Below are 23,829 nucleotides of genomic sequence, written 5' to 3'. Positions count from 1 at the left end.
AAAAAACATTTTAAAATATTTTCTAAACTAATGGCCTTAAGTTATCCAAATTATAAATGAAAATTATTTCACTATTTAGCTTGTTTTTGCTACTATTCATGGGTTCTGCTGCATTTTTTGGTACTATTCATGGGTCCCACAATACTATTTCAACTAATTTTGACCTTTATCTATAGTACTTTCAGCAATAAGTTTTCAGTTTGAACAAAATAAGCGATATCAGTTTTCCTTTATCTATTGTTGGTAGCCGTGTATCCTTTTTATTGTTTTTTCCTCAACCACTTGGAATGGCTAAATTAAGATCCACACAAATCGGGGGCCGGAAAACATTTACGTACCCGGATTGAATATCCTCACTAGACTTAAATCAATATCCATTTAGCTAAACTGGAAAAGTATCTTGTCAGTTTGAAAATCATCATATCTATAAAAAAGAAGTAATATTAGTGGAATATAAAAGAAAAAACTTTTTATCGTGCTAAAATAAAATAGAACACTTGGGTCATCAGATTTTTATCGATAAAAGTTAGAGTAATACTAGAGACAATAAAAAAGTCAAGTATTTCAAAATTTTGTCCTACACTCATTTTTTCTTCTCTTATTGAGTTTTTCCTTACCTTTTTATTGAAGACTCCGATTAACGGATATGGTTATGTATTTGTTAATAAACTATTTAAGGAAAATTTTGATACCACATTTTTTAGAAATATTAAAGTCTGCAACAAAAAAAATTAGTTACTTTAATTTTTCATTTTTCATAAAAATATTTTAAATTATTTTCTAAACTAATGGCCTTAAGCCTCTATTTTGATACAAATTATAAATGAAAATTATTTCACCATTCAACTTATTTTTGGTACTATTCATGGGTCCTACGATACTGTTTCAACTAACTTTTACCTTTATCTATATTACTTTCAGTAATAAGTTTTCAGTTTCAACAATATAGGCTATATCTGTTTTCCTTTATTGTGGTTCCTTAGGAACCAATATCCTCACTAGGCTTAAATATATCTTTTTTTTTTCTTGGTAGAAAACTTATTTTTCTCCTAATCTCTTCATTTCAATTCATTTATAAGAGCATGAATACTCAACCAAAAGAATAGAATACAAAAGTATGTCAGTAACAGCAAATCCGTTTGAAACAACCGATCATAATCCACTAATATACATATCAAGAGGGAAAGATAAATAAATACTTAATATACTTTTTTTTTTATATTTTTTATACTAATACTTAACATACTTAGTAAGTGGTGGAATATATATATGTTCCACTTAGCTAAACTGGAAAAGTATCTTATCAATCAGTTTGAAAATCCTCATATCTATAAAAAAGTTAAATATACAATATAGGCTATATCTGTTTTCCTTTATTGTGGTTCCTTAGGAACCAATATCCTCACTAGGCTTAAATATATCTTTTTTTTTTCTTGGTAGAAAACTTATTTTTCTCCTAATCTCTTCATTTCAATTCATTTATAAGAGCATGAATACTCAACCAAAAGAATAGAATACAAAAGTATGTCAGTAACAGCAAATCCGTTTGAAACAACCGATCATAATCCACTAATATACATATCAAGAGGGAAAGATAAATAAATACTTAATATACTTTTTTTTTTTTTTTATACTAATACTTAACATACTTAGTAAGTGGTGGAATATATATATGTTCCACTTAGCTAAACTGGAAAAGTATCTTATCGATCAGTTTGAAAATCCTCATATCTATAAAAAAGTTAAATATTTTAAAACATTCAAAATTAGCATACGAACTCACACATAAGCCTACCATGATCTCCAAATTAAATGATATGATGCTAATTTGTGAAAGTTGTGAATTTTTTTTTTTTAATTTTGTTATATCTATATATATAGCATAACTCTAAATTTTTGACATCAGTGGAACCAAAATTAATTAGTTAATTTTTCTATTACAATTTTATTACAATTTTAATGTGGCAAACTATGAATGATTGTATATTATTACTTTAATGTGAACCCAACATTTTTAACTTACTACTCAACTGACTCGTGACAAAAATAGTTGCCAGGATTTTCTGATCTTGATGTGATCATATTTCAAAATACTCTAGTAAATGTTAACAGCGTAACTTTCCTTTAAATTACACCCTTCTACATCTCTGGGACCTCCATGAGAATCCTGTCAACTTTTACTACATCCTATAGAGCGAAAGATTGCGACGACAACAACAACAATAAAAAATAAAAATAAAAACAATAAAAAAACAATGCATGTTAGAGGTGGTGATAGGGGAGGCCCTATGACGAAGATGAACAGCCTCACCCTCCAAATTCTCAAGGGGCGGAAATTGTTGATGTTCGGGTCTCTTTTGATTATGAACTCGGCTGGTTTGAGCTACATCTTCGGCCTTTACTCTGGCGAAATCAAGTCCTCGCTTGGCTATGACCAATCCACCCTCAATTTGATCAGCTTCTACAAGGACTTAGGTGCCAATATCGGTATCATCTCTGGCCTAGTCAATGAGGTCACACCCCCATGGGTTGTTTTAGCAATTGGTGCTGTTTTCAACTTTTATGGATACTTCATGATATGGCTTGGCGTGACTGAAAGAATAGCCAAGCCCCTGGTTTGGCATATGTGCTTATACATATGCATCGGCGCAAATTCACAACCTTTTATCAACACTGGAGCCCTTGTCACTTCCATAAAGAATTACCCTGAAAGTCGTGGAATTCTTATAGGTGTTTTGAAGGGTTACACGGGTCTAAGTGGGGCTGTAGTTACACAGGTGTACCATGCTCTCTATGGTGAAGACCCAAAGTCTTTGATTTTGTTAGTAGGGGTTATTCCAGCAGTTGTATGTGTGATTTTTCTTCCAACCATGCGGATCATGAACGCTCCTCGGCAACCAAACGAGCTCACACTTCTCTATCATTTCCTCTATATTTCGCTTGGTCTCGCTGGGTTCTTGATGATTATAATCATAATAGAGAAAAGGACCACCTTTTCACAAAGTCAATACGGAGGGAGTGCAGCCGTGGTACTTTTCTTGCTGTTTCTACCTATTGCATTTGTCATTAGGGACGAGTATAAGGCTTGGAAGAGCAAGAGAGAAGCCATAAAGAACGACCATTCAGTAATAAAAGTTACAAACGGGGAGGACTTATCAAAAAAAACAAACGGGGAGGCAATTATTTCTAAAGAGATTCAACAATTTTCAGTCACAAAACCAAGTGATGGTGCTGATAAAAGCGTCAGACTTTCTTGTTGGCAAACAGCTTTTCAGGCACCAGAGAGAGGGGAGGACTATACGATATTACAAGCAATTTTTAGCATTGACATGTGGCTGATTTTATTGGCTTCAATGTGTGGCCTAGGGGGAACTTTAACGGTAATAGACAACTTGGGTCAGATTGGAGCTTCCTTACGATATCCAATGAAAAGCATAAGCACTTTTGTGTCACTTGTGAGCATTTGGAACTACCTCGGACGTGTGGTCTCAGGTCTTGTCTCAGAAATTTTAATTAAAAGGTACAGAACCCCACGCACTCTCATACTCACTTTGACTCTCCTACTAGCCTGTGTTGGTCACCTCCTAATCGCGTTTGATGTACCCAATGGTATCTATTTTGCATCGGTGATTATTGGGTTTTGTTTTGGTGCACAATGGCCATTGCTCTTTGCTATGATTTCTGAACTTTTTGGCCTGAAGTACTACTCTACACTATTCAATTTTGCGGCTATAGCTAGTCCAATTGGATCTTATCTATTCAACGTGCGGGTCGCTGGGTATTTATATGACAAGGAAGCTAAGACGCAAATGGCAGCCTTGGGGCTTGTAAGGAAGGCGAGGGAAGACTTGAAGTGTACTGGGGTTGAGTGCTTCAAATTGTCTTTCATTATCATTGCGGCCATGACCTTTTTAGGCACAATTGCTTCGTTCATTTTGACGCTAAGAACTAAGAAGTTTTATAAGACTGACATTTATAAGAAGTTCCGCGAGCCACAGGTGGAGGAAGAAGTTAAGTAACAATGAGGGATGGACATGAAGATAAATATTTATTGGGACCGATTGTGAAACTTTACTTTCAGCCAAAAAAAGATTGTGAAACTTTAGTTGTGATCCTTGAAAATTCATGTTTTTGTGTGTGTGTGTGTTTTCCCTCTATTCCTTTATGAGAAGTTTATAATATTAAGTTCTATCTTTCTCCTTACTTTATTTAAAAAATCAATATCAATATTTTTTTGGAGTTAAAATTTATGAGAGAAAATTATTAGGTACTTCCGGAGTACTACCATAAATGCGTACCCCCCTCTTGCATAAATGGTGGGTCACATCATGAATTTAATTAGTGGAGCTCACCACTCATGTGAGAAAAATGAGTACGTATCTATGGTATTCCAAGAGTACCTAATAATTTCCCATTTATGAGGGTACTCTTGAGAGCTTGTACATTTTTATCTAAAAGACAAAGTATTAAATAACATTCCTTATAAAGTTAGATTTCCTAAACGGAAACAATAGTTTGGAATACAAATCATTTGTTCCATTTTTTGTGTTCCATTTTACATTTCAAGTTTTAATAATCACAACTTGTCATGTATTGATTTAACATTTCTCATAAAATAACTAAAAGTTTATAATGAAAAAATGAAACAGAGAATTTGTATTCAACAATTTAGGATGAAGGGAAAATTTTATAAAATAACTAAAAGTTTTACACTCAAAACATTTGGAAAACCTTATATGAGACTCATTTCCTACTCTGATAAACTCACTCTTCAAAGAGATTAAGAGCCTGTTTGGCCAACCATTTTTCATCACTCAATTTCCATCACTCATCACTCATCACTCATCACTCAACACTCATCACTCAATTTTTCACACCTGTTTGGCATCATCACCCAATTTCCATCACTCAATATTTTTCACACTATTTATGGGCCCATACCTGACAGCCGGTGTAGCTTTTTCTCTTTTTTTTTTTTGTTTTTTTTTTTTTTTTTTTTTCAATACCCAAATTCACCGAACCAGTGAAAAAAAAAAAAGTCAAAAGGTGGTCAAAAGTTGCGGCTGTGGGTCCCTCCATGTGTGTTTATTTACAAAAATGTCATTAAGTTATGAGTTATGGAAACTGAAAACAGCCTTTGGTTGTTTTTAGTTTTCATAACTTATAACTCAAAAATCAGAGAATTGAGTGATGGAAACAGAATTATGGAAACAGAGTTATCGTTTGACCAAACAACATTTTTGCTATGGGTCCCACCATTTTTGAGTTATGAGTTATGAAAACTGAGAATTGAGTTATCAAATTTGGTTGGCCAAACAGCCTCTAAGACGTTTTAAGAGTTTTTTGAAAAGAAAAAGTTCATTGTCCACCAATTACAATGAATCAAGTCTAAACTTTGATTCAAGTTAAGATACCCAAAGACCCATCTAATCTTTTTTCCTCTTCCCCCTCTCGCCATATCCTAACCAATAAGTAGTAACCAACCATTAGCCAATTAAGGAATAAAAATTATTTGTTTCACTTTTTACTCCACCAACTATATATGGTATATGCCAAATGTTTGATTTTTTTTTTTTTTTTTTTTTGGTTTTTTTATAAGGAAGGTCAAAAGACTATAAGGCAAGTTGTGCTTAATAGAGCATAAAGTGTAACATAAATAGTGGGACAAAGGATTTGTATTCCCCAATTAGGTTTTTTATTTCTCTCTCTCAAATTATTGACAATAATACTTTAAGTTTGGTCAATTGTCATTTTTTTTTTTTTTTTTTTTTGAGAATGGGTCAATTGTCATTTTGGTTTTGCAAGTTTCATTTTTATCATTTTGGTTCTATAAGTTTATATTTGTTGTGATTGTTACCCATTCTACCATTTTGTTAAAAAATTTACAATTAAGGATTCCTGGTGAGGAAAAAAAAGTGAACTTACATGACCAAAATGACAAATATAAAATGTACAAGAACAAAATAATAAGTTATTAAGAAACTTAAATGGTGTAATTTGTATTTTTGCCTTTTTTTTTTTTTTTAAAGTTTTATTAAGATCCACACAAATCAGAGGACTGAATCTGTGTAATTTTCATGCAACTTTATTGTAGCCCCTTAAGAACCAATACCTTCATGACTAGACTTATTTTATACCCTTTTTTTTGGTAGAAAATTTATTCATATCCTAATTTCTTCATTTTAATTCATTTATAAGAGCATGAACACTCAACCAAAAAAAAAAAAGAATGCAAAAGTAATTGGTAACAACAAACCCCTTTGAAGCAACTGATCATAAGACACTAACATATATATATATTATACGGGCCTGATTTCCCTAAGTGACTCGTAAGCTCAAAGAAAAAGCCCACAATTAATTTGTATAATATGGGTAATGAAATTCCTACAATGAGAAGACCCCTTATCGCCAATTTGGTAGCCCAAATGACGGAGTTCTTAGTCTAGCTCGTGTCCTCCTACCCCCTTTTTTGTGTATCCCCCGAGGAGTACCTTAGCCACTAATGGGGTTCTCCCCTTCCCTTTAGTTCCTCATAATTCTCTCATGTATTTCTCTCACCCCTATTTTTTCCAACCCTCTTTCTCTCCCCTTCGTTCCCTATTTATAGACTTCCCGTAATGGGACAGTCATGATGATTGGGAGGCTTTTTAGGTGGGTGGGACCCTTTTTGGAATAGATTCCAAACCAGATGAGACCCACTTTTCTAGATAGATGTGACCATCTTGAAACTTGCTCCCGCTGCCGATTGGTTTTCTACAGGTAATTTCCCTCAAGGCACTACCATGCTGAGTAGTATCCATCCCCAATATGTAACTAGCTCCTGGGCCTGTATGGTGTACAACCCATTATTGGGCTCGGGGTTCTTGGTTTACAGAAATTAAGGGGCTGGGCCTTTATGTCATACTCGTACACTAGGCTAGGCCTAAATACCACGTCCATACAATAGACCTTGCGTTTCCATTTCCATATCGTGGGGATGGGATTGTGGTTAACCAAAGCATATTGGTGGACGGATGATCGGGTTTAAAGTCTTATATCAATGGACAGTTTCCTCAGTGTGCTGACCCTTCTTGGGAAAACCAACCACTAGTCATTAAATGTGATAAACAGGTCTGTCTACACTCCTTGTAGGCAGATAGCAAATGTCACATTGAATGGTCAGGATTTGTTGACACTTCGCATATCGAGGCACATGCGTAACGGATAACTAGGGGAAGTTAATGATTTTGCCTACAAAAAGCATTTAATGCCTCTCTCCCTATGAATACGCCCTAACCTCTTCAAGTCAGACTCTTTATTTCATTTTTCCTTCTCATTCCTTATTTGCCTCATCCACCCCAGCCTTCCTCTCAAGACCATCCTTCCACACGAAAATCACTATAAGTCCACTAATCACTCCCTTACTCCTAATTTTTTTTAGTTATCCCCAAAAGTGGGTTTTGCACACCTTCTTAGAACTCAGGTCGCCCTAACGACCTTTAGGGCTAGGTTTAATATCCCTCAAGATGTTAACATTGAGTTCTGTCTTGAGGGTGATATTGAGAACAATAGGCTGCCTAGGGTAGTTTTCTTTCCCCTAATGTCAATCCTTAAAGGTGGGGTTAGATTTCCCGTGAACCCAATATTGCTTAGGACCAGTGTCTCCCTAATTTCTACAAGGTAGTTAATAATGTGATTCATTTGAACAACCTGTACGGTCTAGGGCTCAACCACCATGACATAAAGTTCATGTATAGTATTTGTGGTAGCCTCAAAACCGATCACTACCTAAATCTTCGCAACCCCACAATGAGATTAATATCGTGTCTCCTCGACTTTAATAGGAACTCCGTGGGGGAGTTCATAAAAGTGAGCGGGAACTGGCTTGCAAGCGAACTCACGTGCCCCACTTCACCTTAGGAAATCGGTAGGGTTAATTGCCTTTGTCCTACCTTTCCCTTCTTGTATGCTTTTCCTTTACTACATATGTTGTTTAGCACAAAAGATTTTTCTTGTTTTTACTGACTTTGATTTTACTGACCGTGTCTTTGATTCATCATGCAGTTTCCAAATGCTTCAAGCCCAACCTCAACGTCGTTCACGTAAGAGACCTAAACTTTGTTCTTCGGTCAGATCTTCGTGCACTTTGACGGGCAGCTCAGGGTGTCGCACCTAATCCTTGGTTGTGTTCCTTCTTACACCAGCTACCAGGACCCCAGATCTGCTCTAACATTCGGCAGCCCTCTGCTATCATACATTGACATTTGCTTGCCCAGATTCTTGCCAAGGGGTCTTATGGTGGGTGAAGCTTGGGAGAGAATGCCTCGATTTGCAAGGGAAGGCTCTTTAGTACTAGCTCAGGACAGCTCATCGAACTTAGTCTTTAACAACAGAGACGAGCACATCCCTGTTAAAAATCGAGCCAACCCAGAACCAGCTGAGCAATTCCCTGTTGAAAATCAAGCCAACCTTGAACCGGCCAACGATATGGTGCAAAGGCGTAGTAAGAATATCGAGTGCTGGTTCCCAGGCGCCCAACCTGCCGAGGATCAATCAAACCTGTTAGGTTCTAAAGACTTAGGAACTTATGTATTTAGAACTCTAATGTGTATTGTTAGCAAATCATGATTAAAACAAGTTGTTTAGTCGTGTTTAGACTTGCTCAAAGTTATGTCATTTATGTAAAGTTGGATTTAAGTTGTTGTAGAATTAAAAGTGCAATTCGGCCTGGTTCGATCAATCGAAGCTTAGGCTCGATCAATCGAAATTCGGGCAAAATGCATTTTTCTACAGAATTCCAACTTAGCCCTAGTTCATTTAAAATGTTTAGGGTTTTGTATTTTTGCCCTAGGTATATACGGCAAACCCTAGCCACGTTTTAGTATTACTCATATTGCTGTTTGTGTAAATCTCTTTTGAGATCTGTGAGGAGCTTTCCTTTACAAAAACTTAGGATTATCAAGAAGAGATTCGTTCAAGAACTTGATGATCATCCAGTTGTTGCCATAGAAGCTTAAAGAAACACAAGCAAGCGTGTTTGTACTTGCTAGAGAATCCAAGAAAGAAGGAGTCTGTGGTCTCAAAGCTTGCATGTGGTCATGTCAGTAAGTTTCTACTGGTGGGTAGCAATAGGATGTTAGTGGTCTAAGTCCTATTGTAAAACTTCGATTCTTTCATAGTGGATTCAGGTTTACCTTGAGGATAGCTAGGTTAAATCCTCCCCAAGGTTTTACCGATTTGGTTTCTTAGGTGATCATATCATTGTATTATTTATCTTTCCGCTGCTTTGCATGATATGATTGTTTGATTGTGATAACCTAGATTTGGAATTTGGACTAAGTAATAACTTGGATAATTACCTAGGTTAATCCAATTGTGTTTTTAAGGGGTCTAAAAACCATCAAAACCCATAACAGATTCCTCAACAAACCACTCCCCTAGCTTCTTGTCCTCGTAGAAAAAGACAGAGGACTTCTGATGAACCCTCCACAAGATTCAGTGCCCCCATAGTCGAGCACACCCCTACTCCTGTCTCTATCACCACCCAAACTTTGCTAGCCAAGAACACTTCCTCAAAGACAAGGCCCACCGACCAACCATTGGTCATTGGGTCCAATGTGGCCTCCACCTCAGCACCCCCTACCTTGGGATGGCACAACACCTTCATGGCTCATGTCCTCGAAGGTCAACTTAAAGGTCATTGAGCTGGTCACCACGAAGTAGAGGACTACTTCTGCTAAGAGGGCTCAGGGCTCATCTAAGCAGAAGATCAAGGAGCTGTAAGGTAAATTGGGGGAGACGAAGACCAAGCTGGCCCAAGTCAAGATTATAGTCTCAACCCATGATAAGGAGCTCCCCGACCTAAAGGAAACTACAAAGAGGTGCAAGCAAGCATTCTATAACATGGGCTTTACTAGCGCCGAGAACTCCTGTAGCAAAGTTGTTTTCAAGGGTCAGAGGCTTGGTTTTGCTGAAGGTTGGATAGCAGCTGTGACTGCTATCAACCTTCTCAAGACTTCCCCGTTTACGGACCCTTCTCAATTTTTCTGCCCATTGACCCACCTGTTCAAGCACTAACTGAGGAGCAGCCCAAGGAGGAGGATGAAGAGGAAGGTGAAGAGAGCTTAAGCATGGCGGAGCTGGCTGAGCAAATTGACTCCCATGTGAAGATTATTAATGTGGAAAACCCAACCACCAACACTACTCCTGGAGGTCAAAATGCCCCTAAGGTGAAACCTACGTCGACCATACTGACGTCTGGAGACTGTATTTTATGTACTTAAGCTGCATTTGCCTTCTATACTGAACAATATTTTAATTATTGAAAGTATGTAAGCTCGGTTGAGCTCTTTTCATTCAATTTTGAAGTTTAATTTTCAAAAAATTTCTTAAGTATTTATGATCAATATATATCTCTGCCCCCAAACCTTTTGATCCGAGTATTGCATTACTATAATTTTTATGCAATATTATGGAAATTTGTTGACTACTAGAATAGATGCATGAGGAATGTTTGAGATATCCCTTACAGGAGAACTTGGAAATAATTAGTCAAGGTCTTCTTAACTAGTCAGGGTTAGACCGAAGTTAGGTTTTTGTCCTTAGAAATAATTCATCAAAGTTTCCACCCAGTCGGTGACCGGGGTTAGGCCAAGGCTAGGATCTGTCCTTAGAAATAATTCGTTAAGGTTTCCACCTAGTCGATGACCAAGTCAAACGGAGGCTAGGCTTCTGTCCTTGACCCTTTAGAATAAACAACACATAATAAGTAGCTACCACAACAATGCGAAAAGCAATTGGTTCCATTCTGTGTCTTTTCTTTTTAAACCTATTTACAACATGGAACACTCATCATGATAATTACAACTAGTGATAATACTTCTTCAAATTGCTCACGATCCACAGTTAGGGGAGTGGTCTCTCCATATCCTCTAGGTATTATGCTCCAACCCCTACCACTATAGTGATTTGGTATGGGCCCTTCTAGTTAGGGATAGGCTTTCCAACATTTAAATCCTTCATACTCCCTACCGCCCTTCACAACACTAGATCCCCCGCGACAAACTTTCTTGGCCTCACATTTCGATCATATCTCTGAGCCAGTTTCTGCTGGTAGTTTGCCAACCTGATCAAGGCCATCTCCTGTCGTTCTTCCAGTAGGTCTAGGTCATCAACTAGCTTGACATCATTTCTCTCTAGGGTAAAATCTGAAATCCTCATACTACTCAGCCCTTTTTCAGAAGGGATTACAGCTTCGGTGTCATAGGTCATTGAAAAAGGTGTTTCTCTCGTAGACCTCTTGGGCATTATACGATAGGCCTATATCACGTTAGGAAGTTCCTCAACTCCTTCAAGCCTTTTCTTGAGCTTGGAAACTATTGCTTTATTGGTCTCATCTACAAGCCCATTGCTTTGAGGGTATGTTGGGGTGGAGTATTGGTTCTTAATCCCTATATCTTTGCAGTACTTCTGAAAAGCCTTACTGTCAAACTGCAATCTGTTGTCTGAAATCGGTGTTTCGGGGATCTCGAACCTAGTTATGGTGTTCTTCCAAATAAACTTCTTCACATCTACATCTCGGATATTTGCTAGAGCTTCAGCTTCGACCCACTTTGTAAAATGATCCATAGCAACAATGACAAATTTCTTGTTGTCGATATCTCGAAGAAAATTGCCCACAATGTCTAACCCCCATTGAGCAAATGGCCATGGGCAAGAGATCGGATTCAAGTTGCCCACTTGTCCTTTAATGGCATTATGCGGCTTATACCTCACGTTAAATGATCCAAGCCTGGTCCCCCATTTAGCTATTCGCCTTGTGAAATATGATCTCCTTAGTAGTGACTACAAGGGGTGTTCAGTCAGTACATAAACTGTATGGGTCTGAAAATAGTGAGACAACTTTCTTGTAGTGTGAACTAAGGCTAGGGCGAGCTTTTCTAATAACAAGTACTGCGTTTCAGCATCTATTAGGGTTTTACTAATGTAATACACCGGCCACTGTGCCATATCCTGAACTTTTAAAAAACATGGCACTGACTACATGATCGGAGACCACCAGGTACATATATAGGTCTTCCCCAGGCTCAGGACAGGTTAAGATAGGTGGGCTTATTAGGTAAAGTTTTAGATCCTAGAATGCCCTCTCACATTCCTCGGTCCACTGGAATCCTTTTTACTTCTTTAGCAATTGAAAGAACGGCATGCATCTATCCACCAATCTTAACACAAAACGATTTAACGCGGTTATCATCCTTGTGAGTCTCTGCACATCTTTCGAATGGCTCAAAGGTACTAGCTATTGTATGGCCTATATTTGATCTGGATTCACCCTAATTCCACGGTTAGAGATCATATACCCCAAGAATTTTCCAGCACCTACACCGAATGCACATTTGTTGGCTTTGAGGTTTGTGTCGCCTAAGGATCTCAAACGCCTCGATCAAATCTTCCACATACTCTTCCTCCTTCTTACTTTTTACCATCATATCATCGATATAAACCTCCATTGTGCTCCCAATCTTATCCCAAAACATTCTCGTTACCGTTTGTTGATAGGTGGCCCCCGTGTTCTTCAGCCCAAAGGCCATCACCGTATAGTGATAGTTCCCTTTGGGGGTAATAAATGACGTTTTCTCCTGGTCCTTGGGATCTAGGGCAATCTGATGGTACTTCTAAAATGCATCTTGAAAGCTCATCCTTGGGTGCCTATATGTGGCATCAACTAGCTAATCAATCTTTGGGATTAGGAAAGGATCCTTGGGGCAAGCCCAATTTAGATCTGTAAAATCCACATACACTCTCCATTTCCCACTTTTCTTCTTAATCACAACAGTGTTTGATGACCATTCAGGGAAAAACACCTCTTTGATAACCCTAGCTTGTTTCAACTTCTCTACCTCTTCCTTCATGGCCTTAACATGCTACTTAGTAGATTTTCTCAACTTCTACTTTATGAACAATGAAGTTAGGATCAACACTGGGACCTCGTAAGGACTTTACGTGAATATATCCAAATTCTGCACTAAGGCCAGAAGCACGGCAACTTGGTCCTCCAATGGTAGACTCTTTCCTATTTAAAAATACCTATCTTCGCATAAAAGGATTCGAATCTGTATCAATTCTTCTGCACTATCAGCCTCAGTCTCCACTGCGGGCTCCAATAATTGCTATAATGACTTGAGCTCCACTTGCTCATTCAATTTTATCTCATGCTTGATCGCCACAACCAAACATTGTTGGACCGCTTGTTGATCTCCCCCCTGTTAGGACATATGTGTTTCACATGTTAAGAACATATGTCATGATTTTATGTAATTGGCTTATCCTTTGACAAAATTCACTTTACTTGTAATTGGGTAGATCTAGGATTTTTTAATACTTCAAGAAATAAGGTTTTAAGATCAAGTGTTGAAGTCATTCAAGTCTGTCCAAGAAAAAAGCTGAATAGTGCAAATTCATTAAAGCTCGACAGCTGGCTCGACAGCTGCATCTATCGAGTTTAAGAAAGCTATTTAAGCCCGTGTGCTCGACACCTGCTCGACAGCTTTGTTGGGAAATTTAGACCTCAGTTGATAGAATTAACAGGTTTTAAATCCAAATTGTTAATTAGATTTATTATCAATAAAACTTGTTAAAAAAAACAAACATTAATATCATGTCAAAATCATGCAGATGAAAAATAAATAAGACTAGATATGATGACCCAGGAAAACCAATAAAACAAACTAGTTTCACAGTAAAAAACCTGGGGGAAATCTTCCCAAAAAGCAATTCACTATAATAAAGAGAAGTTTCAGATCTAGTACAAAACCTTTATCCTTAGACTCTACAATCCCCATAGATGAACTCACAACAGTAACCTTCTACCGCTTTAGAATCTCTGAACTCTTCAATATATGAACGCCACCATTTTTGATGCCAGAATCCCAATACGTAACTAACCAATTATGCGGATCCCAGTACAAGACTTAATCACAAACTAGAAGAAGATGTTGGCTGCAAAATTCTTCACTTCATCAACAATGAAGATCAAGAAGCACTTGGTTACAAAACCCTAAGGCGTAAAGACACAGTAGCTTCTTTCGGAGAGAATAAGGCATTGGTCACCTTTTGCATATGTTCTCCTTGTATTCTCATATGTGACGGCCTTTAAAATAAGCCTTATATAGGTCTAGGGTTGTGAGAAAAGAAACCCTACACAAATACAAAAACTTGGGCCTAAAATCAGATCTGGAAATCTGAATTCCCGTAACCTCAATTGATCGGGAGGTGTCAAGGAGGTGTCGAGCTTTAAACTTCAACAAATACAACTATCAAGAAGCTATCGAGGAGCTGTCGAGGAGACAGGAGCTTTCTCAATCGATCCACCAGCTATCGAAAGGTGTCGAGATTGCGATAACAATCAACTAAAGAGCTCGATAGATAGCCTAGCTGTTAAGAGGTGTCGAGCAACTGTCGAGCTATCTGTCCACAGGTGTCGAGCTAACTGTCCAGTTTTAGTGAACAACTTTTCTTCACTTGTTTCTTGGTCCAATCATCATGGCTTTAATACTAGACTTAAACAACATGTTTCTTGAAGTATTAAATACATCCTAGATCTACCCAAATACAAGTAAAGTGAGTTTTTTCAAAGGATTAGCCAATTACACAAAATATGTCCTTAACAAGCTTCTCGACACCTTCTATCTGTCGAGGTTTAAGAATTTCAGAATTCTGATATGATTTTCTTAGGATCCGTGAATGTGTCTTTGGGCTTTCTTTTCTCCTAACCCCAGATATATAAACGGATTGTTTTAAGGGCCGTCAAACAGTTCACAAGTTGCACAAGCATTGAGAAAACTCTGTTCAAGCAAATTGTGACCGAAGACGAAGTTCTTGCCCTAGTTCAAAAATCTCTTTCTCTTGAAGAAGTTGTTGTGTATGTGCACCGTAGGGTTTTATGACCAAGCATCTTCTTGATCTTCATCGTGTGGATGAACTAAAGAATTTTGCAGCAAATAACCTTCTTAGTTGGTGATTGAAGTCGCATACTGGGATCCACGTAATTGGTTAGTCATGTACTTGGGAGCCGTGCATTAAAAGGGGAACTGTCACTACAGAACAAGTCCAATTGGGTATTGGGGTAAGGGTTCAACTGTAGGTTGGTAAGGTACTTGGAATTCCTTTACTTGTAACCGCTTGTTATGATAATAGTGGAGTTTCGGGAGTGGTAACTTTAAAATCACCCGGTGGGGTTTTTGCCGTGTAGGTTTTCCCCCTTCCTAAACAAATCACCGTGTTAGTTGTTTGGTGATTTGATTGTGCTACCACTCGCTTTGCATGTTAATTTGATCCATTCATAAACTTAGCTAATTAATCAATTAATTAATCACAAGGGAGTCAATTCATTTTTGGCCTATCAAGTGGTATCAGAGTAGGCACACTCTGATTAGGTTTAATCTTTGTTGTCTTGATCCATTGACCCTTGTTTGTCATGGATAAAGTACAATCATTAATTATACCTCCTTTATTTGATGACGCTAACTATGTATACTGGAAAGTATGCATAAGAGTTTTCTTACAGTCTTTAGATGAAAAGGTGTGACAAGTTGTCGAGATTGGCTGGACTAAGCTAAAGGAAGCACCGACCGATTGGGATGAAGCCAAGATCAAGGCGACAAACTTCAATAGCGGGGCATTGAATGCTTTATTTAGTGCGGTTACCAATGAGGAGTTTAAGAAGATATCCTCTACTGAAATTGCTAAGGAAGCATAGACCATCCTCCAGACAACCTATAAGGGTACAAAGGCTATCAAGGATTCAAAGCTTCAGAGGCTCACTACAAGCTTTGAAGAGATAAAGATGGAGGAGGATGAGTCATTCAATGAGTTCTATGCCAAGCTAAAGGACATAGTGAACTCAGCCTTCAATCTTGGGGAAACCATTCCTGAACCTAAGATTGTAAGGAAGGTGCTCAGATCTCTACCCGAGAGATTCCATTCCAAGATCACGGCGATAGTGGAATCAAAGGATATTGATTAAATTCCTTTGATTGAGTTGGTTGGAAACTTACAGACCTACGAGCTAGGGTTAACAAGAACAAGCAAGTCGGGTAAAGGCAAGAGCATGGCTTTGAAGGCCAAGAGCAATGACACAGATGAGTCTTCTGATGATGAAGATTCCAAGATGAAGTCCTACATCACCAGTCAGTTCAAGAAGTTTATGAAGAATGCCAATGGAAAGGACTTTAACAAGGACTGTAAGCAATCTAGTTCCTCTCAGTTCAAGAGTCAAGACAAAGGGAAGAAGGATGCTAGAGATGGCGATCAGTACACTGTTCCCGCGTGCTTTGGGTGTCAAGGCTTCGGTCACATGAAACATGAGTGTCCTACATATCTCAAGAGCATTGGGAAGAGTAAGGCACTTGCTGCTATCTTAAGCGACACCAAGCCTGAGGATGATTTCAATAATGAGGATGATAGAATCTTGAATGCCTTCACTGCCACTATTAATCCTACTGATGGGATTGTTGAAGATGTGGTTGAAGAAGAGGAATTGGTGGAATCCAAGTTTGAGAAGATGGATGATTAAGATGACATCCATATAGCTTATGAAAAACTGTACAAGTTTTCTGAAAGGCATGAGAAACTGTATAGGCTAACCACCAAGAAGCTCAGTGAGGTGGAACTTGACCATGAGGAGCTTTCCATAAAGTTTGATGAGGCTAATCAGACTATTGGAGTACTGAGGTTCGAGAACAATTTCTTGGCTGAGAGGACCAAGAAGCTTGAAGCAGAGCTGTTTCAAGTTAGAGCTCAATTGGAGAGGACTTCAAGTGCGAAGTTTGACGAGATGCTCAGCATTTAGAAATCTGCTTCAGATCGAACAGGTTTAGGGTATGGTCTCTCTTCCTCTAATATTACTTCTACTAGTACTACTGTTTTTTTTCCTCTTGCTAATAATGTTGAAATTGAGAACAATGAGATTAAAACTGAATTAGCTAGTGAGAACTTAGACAAGGGTAAATCTATCTTAGGAGCACCCCCTAAGCTTGAGAAGAAATATGTAAAAAACCTTAGGGCTAAAAAGGCTAACTCTCAAAAGCCCAAACAGAAGAAGCAGCATCTCTGTCATCATTGTGGATTTACCGGTCATACTCAACCAAATTGCTATAAGTGGCTAGCCACTCAACAGAGCAATTGCATGATAGCATCTGGGAACCAGAATCAGCTTCAATCCTCTCTTACTCCCCTTGGAGATCTTCTCAAAGCCCTCATATTCCTTTCGAACTTAAACGGTTTTAATTCTTCCCCCTCACCACCGGTTCAAGGGTTTGCTAGACGGAAAAGGTTCTTCCAAGATGTGGAAGGAAAAGGGCTCCAACTGATTCTATCACTTTTCTCTTTCTCTCTTCTTGTTTTTGTGTGTGCATTTTTTTTATGTTTTGCTTTCAAGTTTTGAGTCAGTCTAGTTTTTATGCTTTGCTTTGTTTAACATGTTTTTGTTTGGTTATTTTTCAGTTTTGCTTTGTTTTGTTTTTCATATAAAAATTAAAAAAAAATTGAAAAATCAAAAAAATACAAAAACGGTGTGTGTTTTGTGTACATTGGTACTTGTGTACCTTGGATGGCCATTGAAACAAAATTTTCTAAACTTTGTATCTTTTGTAGCTTAGATGAGCATCTCTATGCACAACTAAGCAAGTGAGCTTTGTGGCTTTTGTTTGTGATGGGTAAGATTAAGTGATCTCTTGTACTTAATACTCGTATCACTTTTTTTGACGGGTAGGACTAAAAAATCCTAAGAGAAAGGCTTAAATAACCATCTCACCACTGTTGTCCGCCAATCATAATATGACACCTATATGCTTCAACATAGCAAAAGTGCAGTGTTAATGACATTTGTGTGCTTCGGCATAGCAAAATTGGAATGTCAAATGCCTACCATCATTGGGTATTTTCTTTTCTCTCTCTTATATGTCCATGCATGATTTGCTTAAAAGAAAAATATACAAAGAAAAATAAAAAATAAAAAGATCAAAAATGCTTTAAATATGATTGCAAGCGTGTATTCTAGGAGATGTGGGAGTTATAGGATGTACCTCGAAGGTGATAGTCCCCATCAAGCAATTATGATTATGTGTGAGTTAAAGTGATTTTCTCATATCTCAAATCGTCATAACATGTATACACTTATGCAATCTTGCGATGTTTTTCACACACAACACGTAATATTCTTTGCTACTCTTGATACATGTGTAGGTACAATGTGATTTGGCCATCACAAGGTTTTACATGTGTTAATGTATGCTCACTAAACTGTCTTGACTTTTTTTAAAAAAAATAAAATCGGTTAGACTTGTTTAGTATGTGTGTGTGTTTTTGAAGATCCATGTGATTAAAATTATATTTTGAGAGATGATTTTAAGAGCTTAATATGTTGATTGGATCATTGTTTGAATTGCATGTTGGATTGCATTCATGTCTATGTTTTTCACTTCTCGAAAAACTGCTTTTAAAAGCTAGCTCGACACCTCCTCGTTACCTTGCTATCTGTCGAGTGTCTTCAGCTTTTTCTTATCGCAATCTCGACAGCTTCTCGACACCTAGTGGATCGATCGAGAAAGTTCTTGCCTCCTCTATAGCTTCTCGACACTTGGTGGATCGATCGAGCTTCTGTTCTTGTATCTGATGTTTTGTCCCTCGACACCTCCTCGATACCTATATTTGTCGAAGACCTTTTTCTCGATACCTTCCTCAACAGATGGCTTAACACCTCTCGACACCTTCATCTGTCAAGATTTACTAAGGCACTATTTAAACTCCTCGTGCGATCCGTAGCCCATTTCAAAATTTCAGAATTTTGATCTGATTTTCTTGGGATCCGTGAATGTATCTTTGGGCTTTCTTTTCTCCTAACCCTAGACGTATAAAAAGGATTGTTTTAAGGGCTGTCAAATAGTTTACAAGTTGCACAAGCATTGAGAAAACTCTGTTCACGCAAATTGTGACCGGAGACAAAGTTCTTGCCCTAGTTCATCTCTTTCTCTTGAAGAAGTTGCTGTGTATGTGCACCGTAAGATTTTGTGACCAAGCATCCTCTTGATCTTCATCATATGGATGAACTGAAGAACTTTGCAGCCAACAACCTTCTTAGTTGGTGATTGAAGTCACGTACTGGGATCCGCACAATTGGTTAGCCACGTACTTGGGAGCCATGCATCAAAAGGAGAACTGTCACTACAAAACAAGTCCAATTGGGTATTGGGGTAAGATTTCAACTGTAGGTTGGTAAGGTACTTGGGATTCCTTTACTTGTAACCGCTTGTTTTGATAATAGTGAAGTTTCGGGAGTGGTGACCTGAAAATCACCCGGTGGGGTTTTTGCCGTATAAGTTTTCCCCATTTGTAAACAAATCATTGTATCATTTATTTTCCGCTGCATATTTAGTTTTTTTGTGATTTGTTTGTGCTACCACGCGCTTTGCATGTTAATTTGATTAATTCATAAACTTGGCTAATTAATCAATTAATTAATCACAAGGGGGTCAATTCATTTTTGGCCTATCACCCCCCACCCCCCTAACCACGGTGACCCCATCCTCGGTCAAGAACTTAACTTTCATATAGAGCATAAAAGGCACAGCCCCCATGGTATGTATCCAAGGCCTACCTAAGATGGCTGTGTAGGGAAAGAAAACATTAACCATTATGAAGTTCACCATCACTTCCCTCCCTTCATTCATAACGGGGAGCGAGATTTACCCCTCGAACACTACCACTTTTCCATCAAACCCTACCAAGGGCGTATCATACTTAACAAGGTTTTCTTGCTTCAAACCCAGTCCCTTATAAAGGTCGGGGTGCATTATCTCAACCCACTACTTTAATCTATCAACACTCTTTTTACCAAAAAAATTGCCAATTCTCGAGCTCACAACTAATGAGTCGTCATGCGGCTGGGATGTACCCTCCAAATCATCATCCCTAAAAGCAATTGGCTCAGTATTCAGTCTCATCCTCTTCTTTGGCTGATCACTTGCCTCTATTCCCTGTTGTGGGGTAATACTAAGGACTCCCTTACAATGACTCGCCCTAGTGTTAACTGAGGTAGCATGGATAGCTTCAATAATCCCAAATGGCGGAAGAAATGTGTTACCTCAGTCTTTGGGGTCTAAATTTATTTCTATCTGACAAGACAAACAAATAAGAAAGGACGGTTCTTTCATTGCTTTGATAACAATGTCTAACTAGAAAAAGATCTCTCTATTACTTTGAGAAGAGAATCGTTGGTCCCTGATGTTTGCCCCACTGCAATGCCTCCCTGATCGACCATGAATTCCATCAAATGTCCCACCTTTAAAAGCTGCTCCAAATGCTCTTTGAACACTCTACACTACTCGAGGGTGTGCCCCATTTCTCCTCCCATGTCACGCCCCAAACCCAAAAGGGTCCAAAGCATGAGAAATACATTTCAAAAGTACCTGTAGATTTTTTTTTTTTTTTTCCTTTTGACAATTCAATCCAAATAAATCATATCAAGTACCAATATCAAGAATTATCATAATAATTCCATAAAATATACTCTCAATGTAAGTCAGAGCTCTATGCAATAATTACAAGGATCATTGGCCACAAAAGAATGGAGGTCTGAATAATTACAATTACATATCATTAACTTGTCCCATCAGTGGAAATAAAGGTATAACCACTATTAGATACAAAAGAATGAGTCAAACCTATTCTAGTGTGTTCATCCAATGATCACTATAACAAAAGCCCAGCCTTCATCAGTAATTTGTCTAACTACTGCTAGCCACAAAAACCTCTCTCAAAACGATCATTGCCTACTCTAAAAGGTTTGGAAAGAACGGGATGAGACAGAGCCCAGTAAGTAGCATAATTAATGGGGGTGAGGAAAATGCAAGTTTCATGATAATGAGCATTTTACAAAACATGCTATAATTTGGGAATTTCCATTTAATTTATGAAAAATCAATTTCATTAACAACACAACAAGAATGATAGAAATGATATAGCACCAAGCTTTCTAAAATAACTATGAAACTATATTTTATTCACCGTGAGCTATAAAAAATATCCAATACCATTTCAAAACTAGAAATCTCACCCAAGATGCCACAAAGATGGAAATGTCACTAAGACATCATATTGCCAAAGACAGGTTAGAACCCAAACACACTAGCATGATACGTACCTCTTTTGGCATGTGGTCTATTGGCGCGGCCTAGCCTCACCCATACCCTCAAGGATTTACCTACCCCCCCCCCCCCATGGGCAACAAGGGATAACGCGCCATGTAGTACCTCTTTTGTATGTGTTCTCTTGGCCTTGCCTAGCCTCACCCACACACTCAAGGATTTACCCCTTCCCTTCATCAGCAGTAGGGAATGACGTGTCACACAATACCCCTTTTGCATGTGGTCTTTTGGCCATATGGGCAGCAGCCTCACTGATGCAAATCACATTATGAAGAACAAAGAGTTTTTATTGTTTTCCTTTTCCTATTTGAATTAGGATTTATTTACTCTAGTACTTTGAATTAAAATCCTTTTCCTAGTTGAATTGAGATTTTAATTGTTTTTCTTTTCCTAGTTAAATTGTTTTTCCTTTCTCAAGTAGAAGTAGGTTTATTATTTCTTTTCCTAAAAGGAGTAGGAGACATTTTATTCCTATAAATACTCTTTATAGAGAGGTTATTTATCTTATGTGTGTTTTTGAATAAAAGTTTGCTAGAGAGGTTTTCTCTATTATTTTGCCTATTAGCCTAGTGTTCTTGTAGAACTTAGGTATAGTGGAAGAGTTGTAGTATTTGTGTGTTATAGATTCTGCTTCTACACACCTACGCTACATCAGTTGCTAGGTTCCTACTATGGCACAAAGAGGAGTACGTAGGGGAAAACCTGTTGCCATAGATGATGTGTATGAATGCAATGAGGTTGCACGCAATGCGCAATTAGAGGCGTTCTTTCAACGAATAGAGGAGTGGTTTGATGCGCTTTCAAAGTAGCTCACCGCCTTAGCCATTGGAAATCAACCTCAAAACTACCATCCAAATCCATGTTTTGTGGAGGAGGAGGAGGATCTTGATATTGAGCAGGAGGGCTACGATATCAAAGAGGATGATAAATATATTGAAAGAGTTTGTCTAGTAGATTGGGATTCTCCACCAATTTATGATGACTATCTTGAAGATTTTAGTCAAGGAGAAAAGATTAAGCTTGATAAAAATAAAGTCATATACATACGAGATGAGCCCATAACTCACGTCGTTGATGAGACTTTCAACATTCAAAAACAAAAGGTTATTGATCCCTTCTGGGAGGATTTTATTGAACAAGAATTGATATAGGTCAACAAGAGGCGTGAACAAATGATTTTAAGTAATCTTTGTCGAGGAGGAAATATGAAGTTTTTGGATGTGTGCATGGATTCTTTTTTAGTACTTGCTTCATATATCCCACTGTGGCAAAAGAAGTCAAGAATAAAAATCCGTACATCAAGATTTATTATGAGTGAGAAAAGATTGATAAGTAGCATACTGATTCGTCTTGTCTTGCACGAAAGAATAGGATGGAGAGGATTATTCGGGGTTCCAATTGATCGTGGAAGATTGCCACAAAACTCGCGGACGAGTTTTCCCCAACCCCGAGAGAATGATGCAGATTGGTTAAGGAAGAATAAAATATTTTAATATTTTATGTTGTTTTCTTTTTTCTAGTTGAATTAGGATTTTAATAGTTTTTCTTTTCCTAGTTAAATTATTTTTCCTTTCTCAAGTAAAAATAGGTTTATTATTTCTTTTCCTAAAAAGAGTAGGAGAAATTCTATTTCTATAAATACTCTTTATAAAGGGGTTGATTATTATTGTTATGCGTTGATTAATAAAAGTTTGTTAGAGATGTTTTCTCTATTATTTTGCTTACTAGCCTAGTGTTCTTGTGAAACTTAGGTTTCGTGGAAGAGTTGTAGTAATTGTGTGTTACAGATTCTGCTTTTACACGCTTTACACTACATCATGTTCATATTAAGTTTTATCCAATTTGAGACTTTTAAGTAAGTTTTAAATTAAGTTCACAGCAGACTGATTTACTTAACTTGAACTTATAAGAGTAAATGGAAAATTTACTAGAAATTAGAGACTTAAAGCTTGGTTTTGGATTATTAGATTGAATTTTCATTTTGATGTCACTATTCCATTGATATTTGTTTTAATACTTGAGCAAATTTATTATGGCTTGATTCCAATGTTTAATACCTAAAAGAAACACAGTACTTCAGTATCCCAACAGTATATAAATATAAATAAATAAATAAATATATATTAATATAATTATAATATATATATATATCTCTCCAATTTCTCATTTCTTAGTACAATTACCATAACGACCAAATCAAATTAGATCAAAAGTTAATATTTTGATCAACACAAGCACTAAAATTAAATCCTCAGCAAATATAAACAAACCTAGAAACATAATCCGATTCCACAGCAAATATAAACAAACCCAAAAACCCGGAAACATAATCTGATCTCAAAAAACAATAAAGCTTCGATCTTTTTTAACAGTTCTATTAGAAATTCAAAACAGAAACCAAAATAGTAAAAAACGAATTGAAACCAAAGTTTCTTTGATTTTTTCCACTGTTTCCCTGCAACCAAACGGTGAAAGTGAAAAACACGTTGAAGCAACTCACCTTTTTTTTTAAAAAAAAGTTTTGAGAGACCGCGTAGACTGAAGGAACTCAAAGCTCTGTGAGTGGGAGTGGAGACTTTATCAAAGCTCTGTACACCTCGCTGTGACTTTATCCAATCTTTCGGCGAAGGTGATGAATGTGAAATAG

At 37.5% G+C, this 23,829-nt stretch overlaps 1 protein-coding gene across 1 annotated transcript; it reads left to right on the top strand.

Moving 5' to 3' along the window:
- The first annotated feature begins 2,255 nt into the window (after positions 1–2,255).
- Positions 2,256–10,849, top strand: LOC115957069. Its single transcript, XM_031075307.1, has 3 exons — positions 2,256–4,015; positions 9,956–10,102; positions 10,804–10,849. The coding sequence occupies exons 1-3, from the start codon at positions 2,256–2,258 to the stop codon at positions 10,847–10,849; spliced, it is 1,953 nt and encodes a 650-aa protein (XP_030931167.1).
- Positions 10,850–23,829: the final 12,980 nt, after the last annotated feature.

The sequence above is a fragment of the Quercus lobata genome, chromosome 8, assembly GCF_001633185.2.
Source record: "Quercus lobata isolate SW786 chromosome 8, ValleyOak3.0 Primary Assembly, whole genome shotgun sequence".
NCBI lineage: Eukaryota > Viridiplantae > Streptophyta > Magnoliopsida > Fagales > Fagaceae > Quercus > Quercus lobata.
Note: the sequence above shows the minus strand (reverse complement) of the source record. Positions and strands in the feature narration are given on the sequence as shown.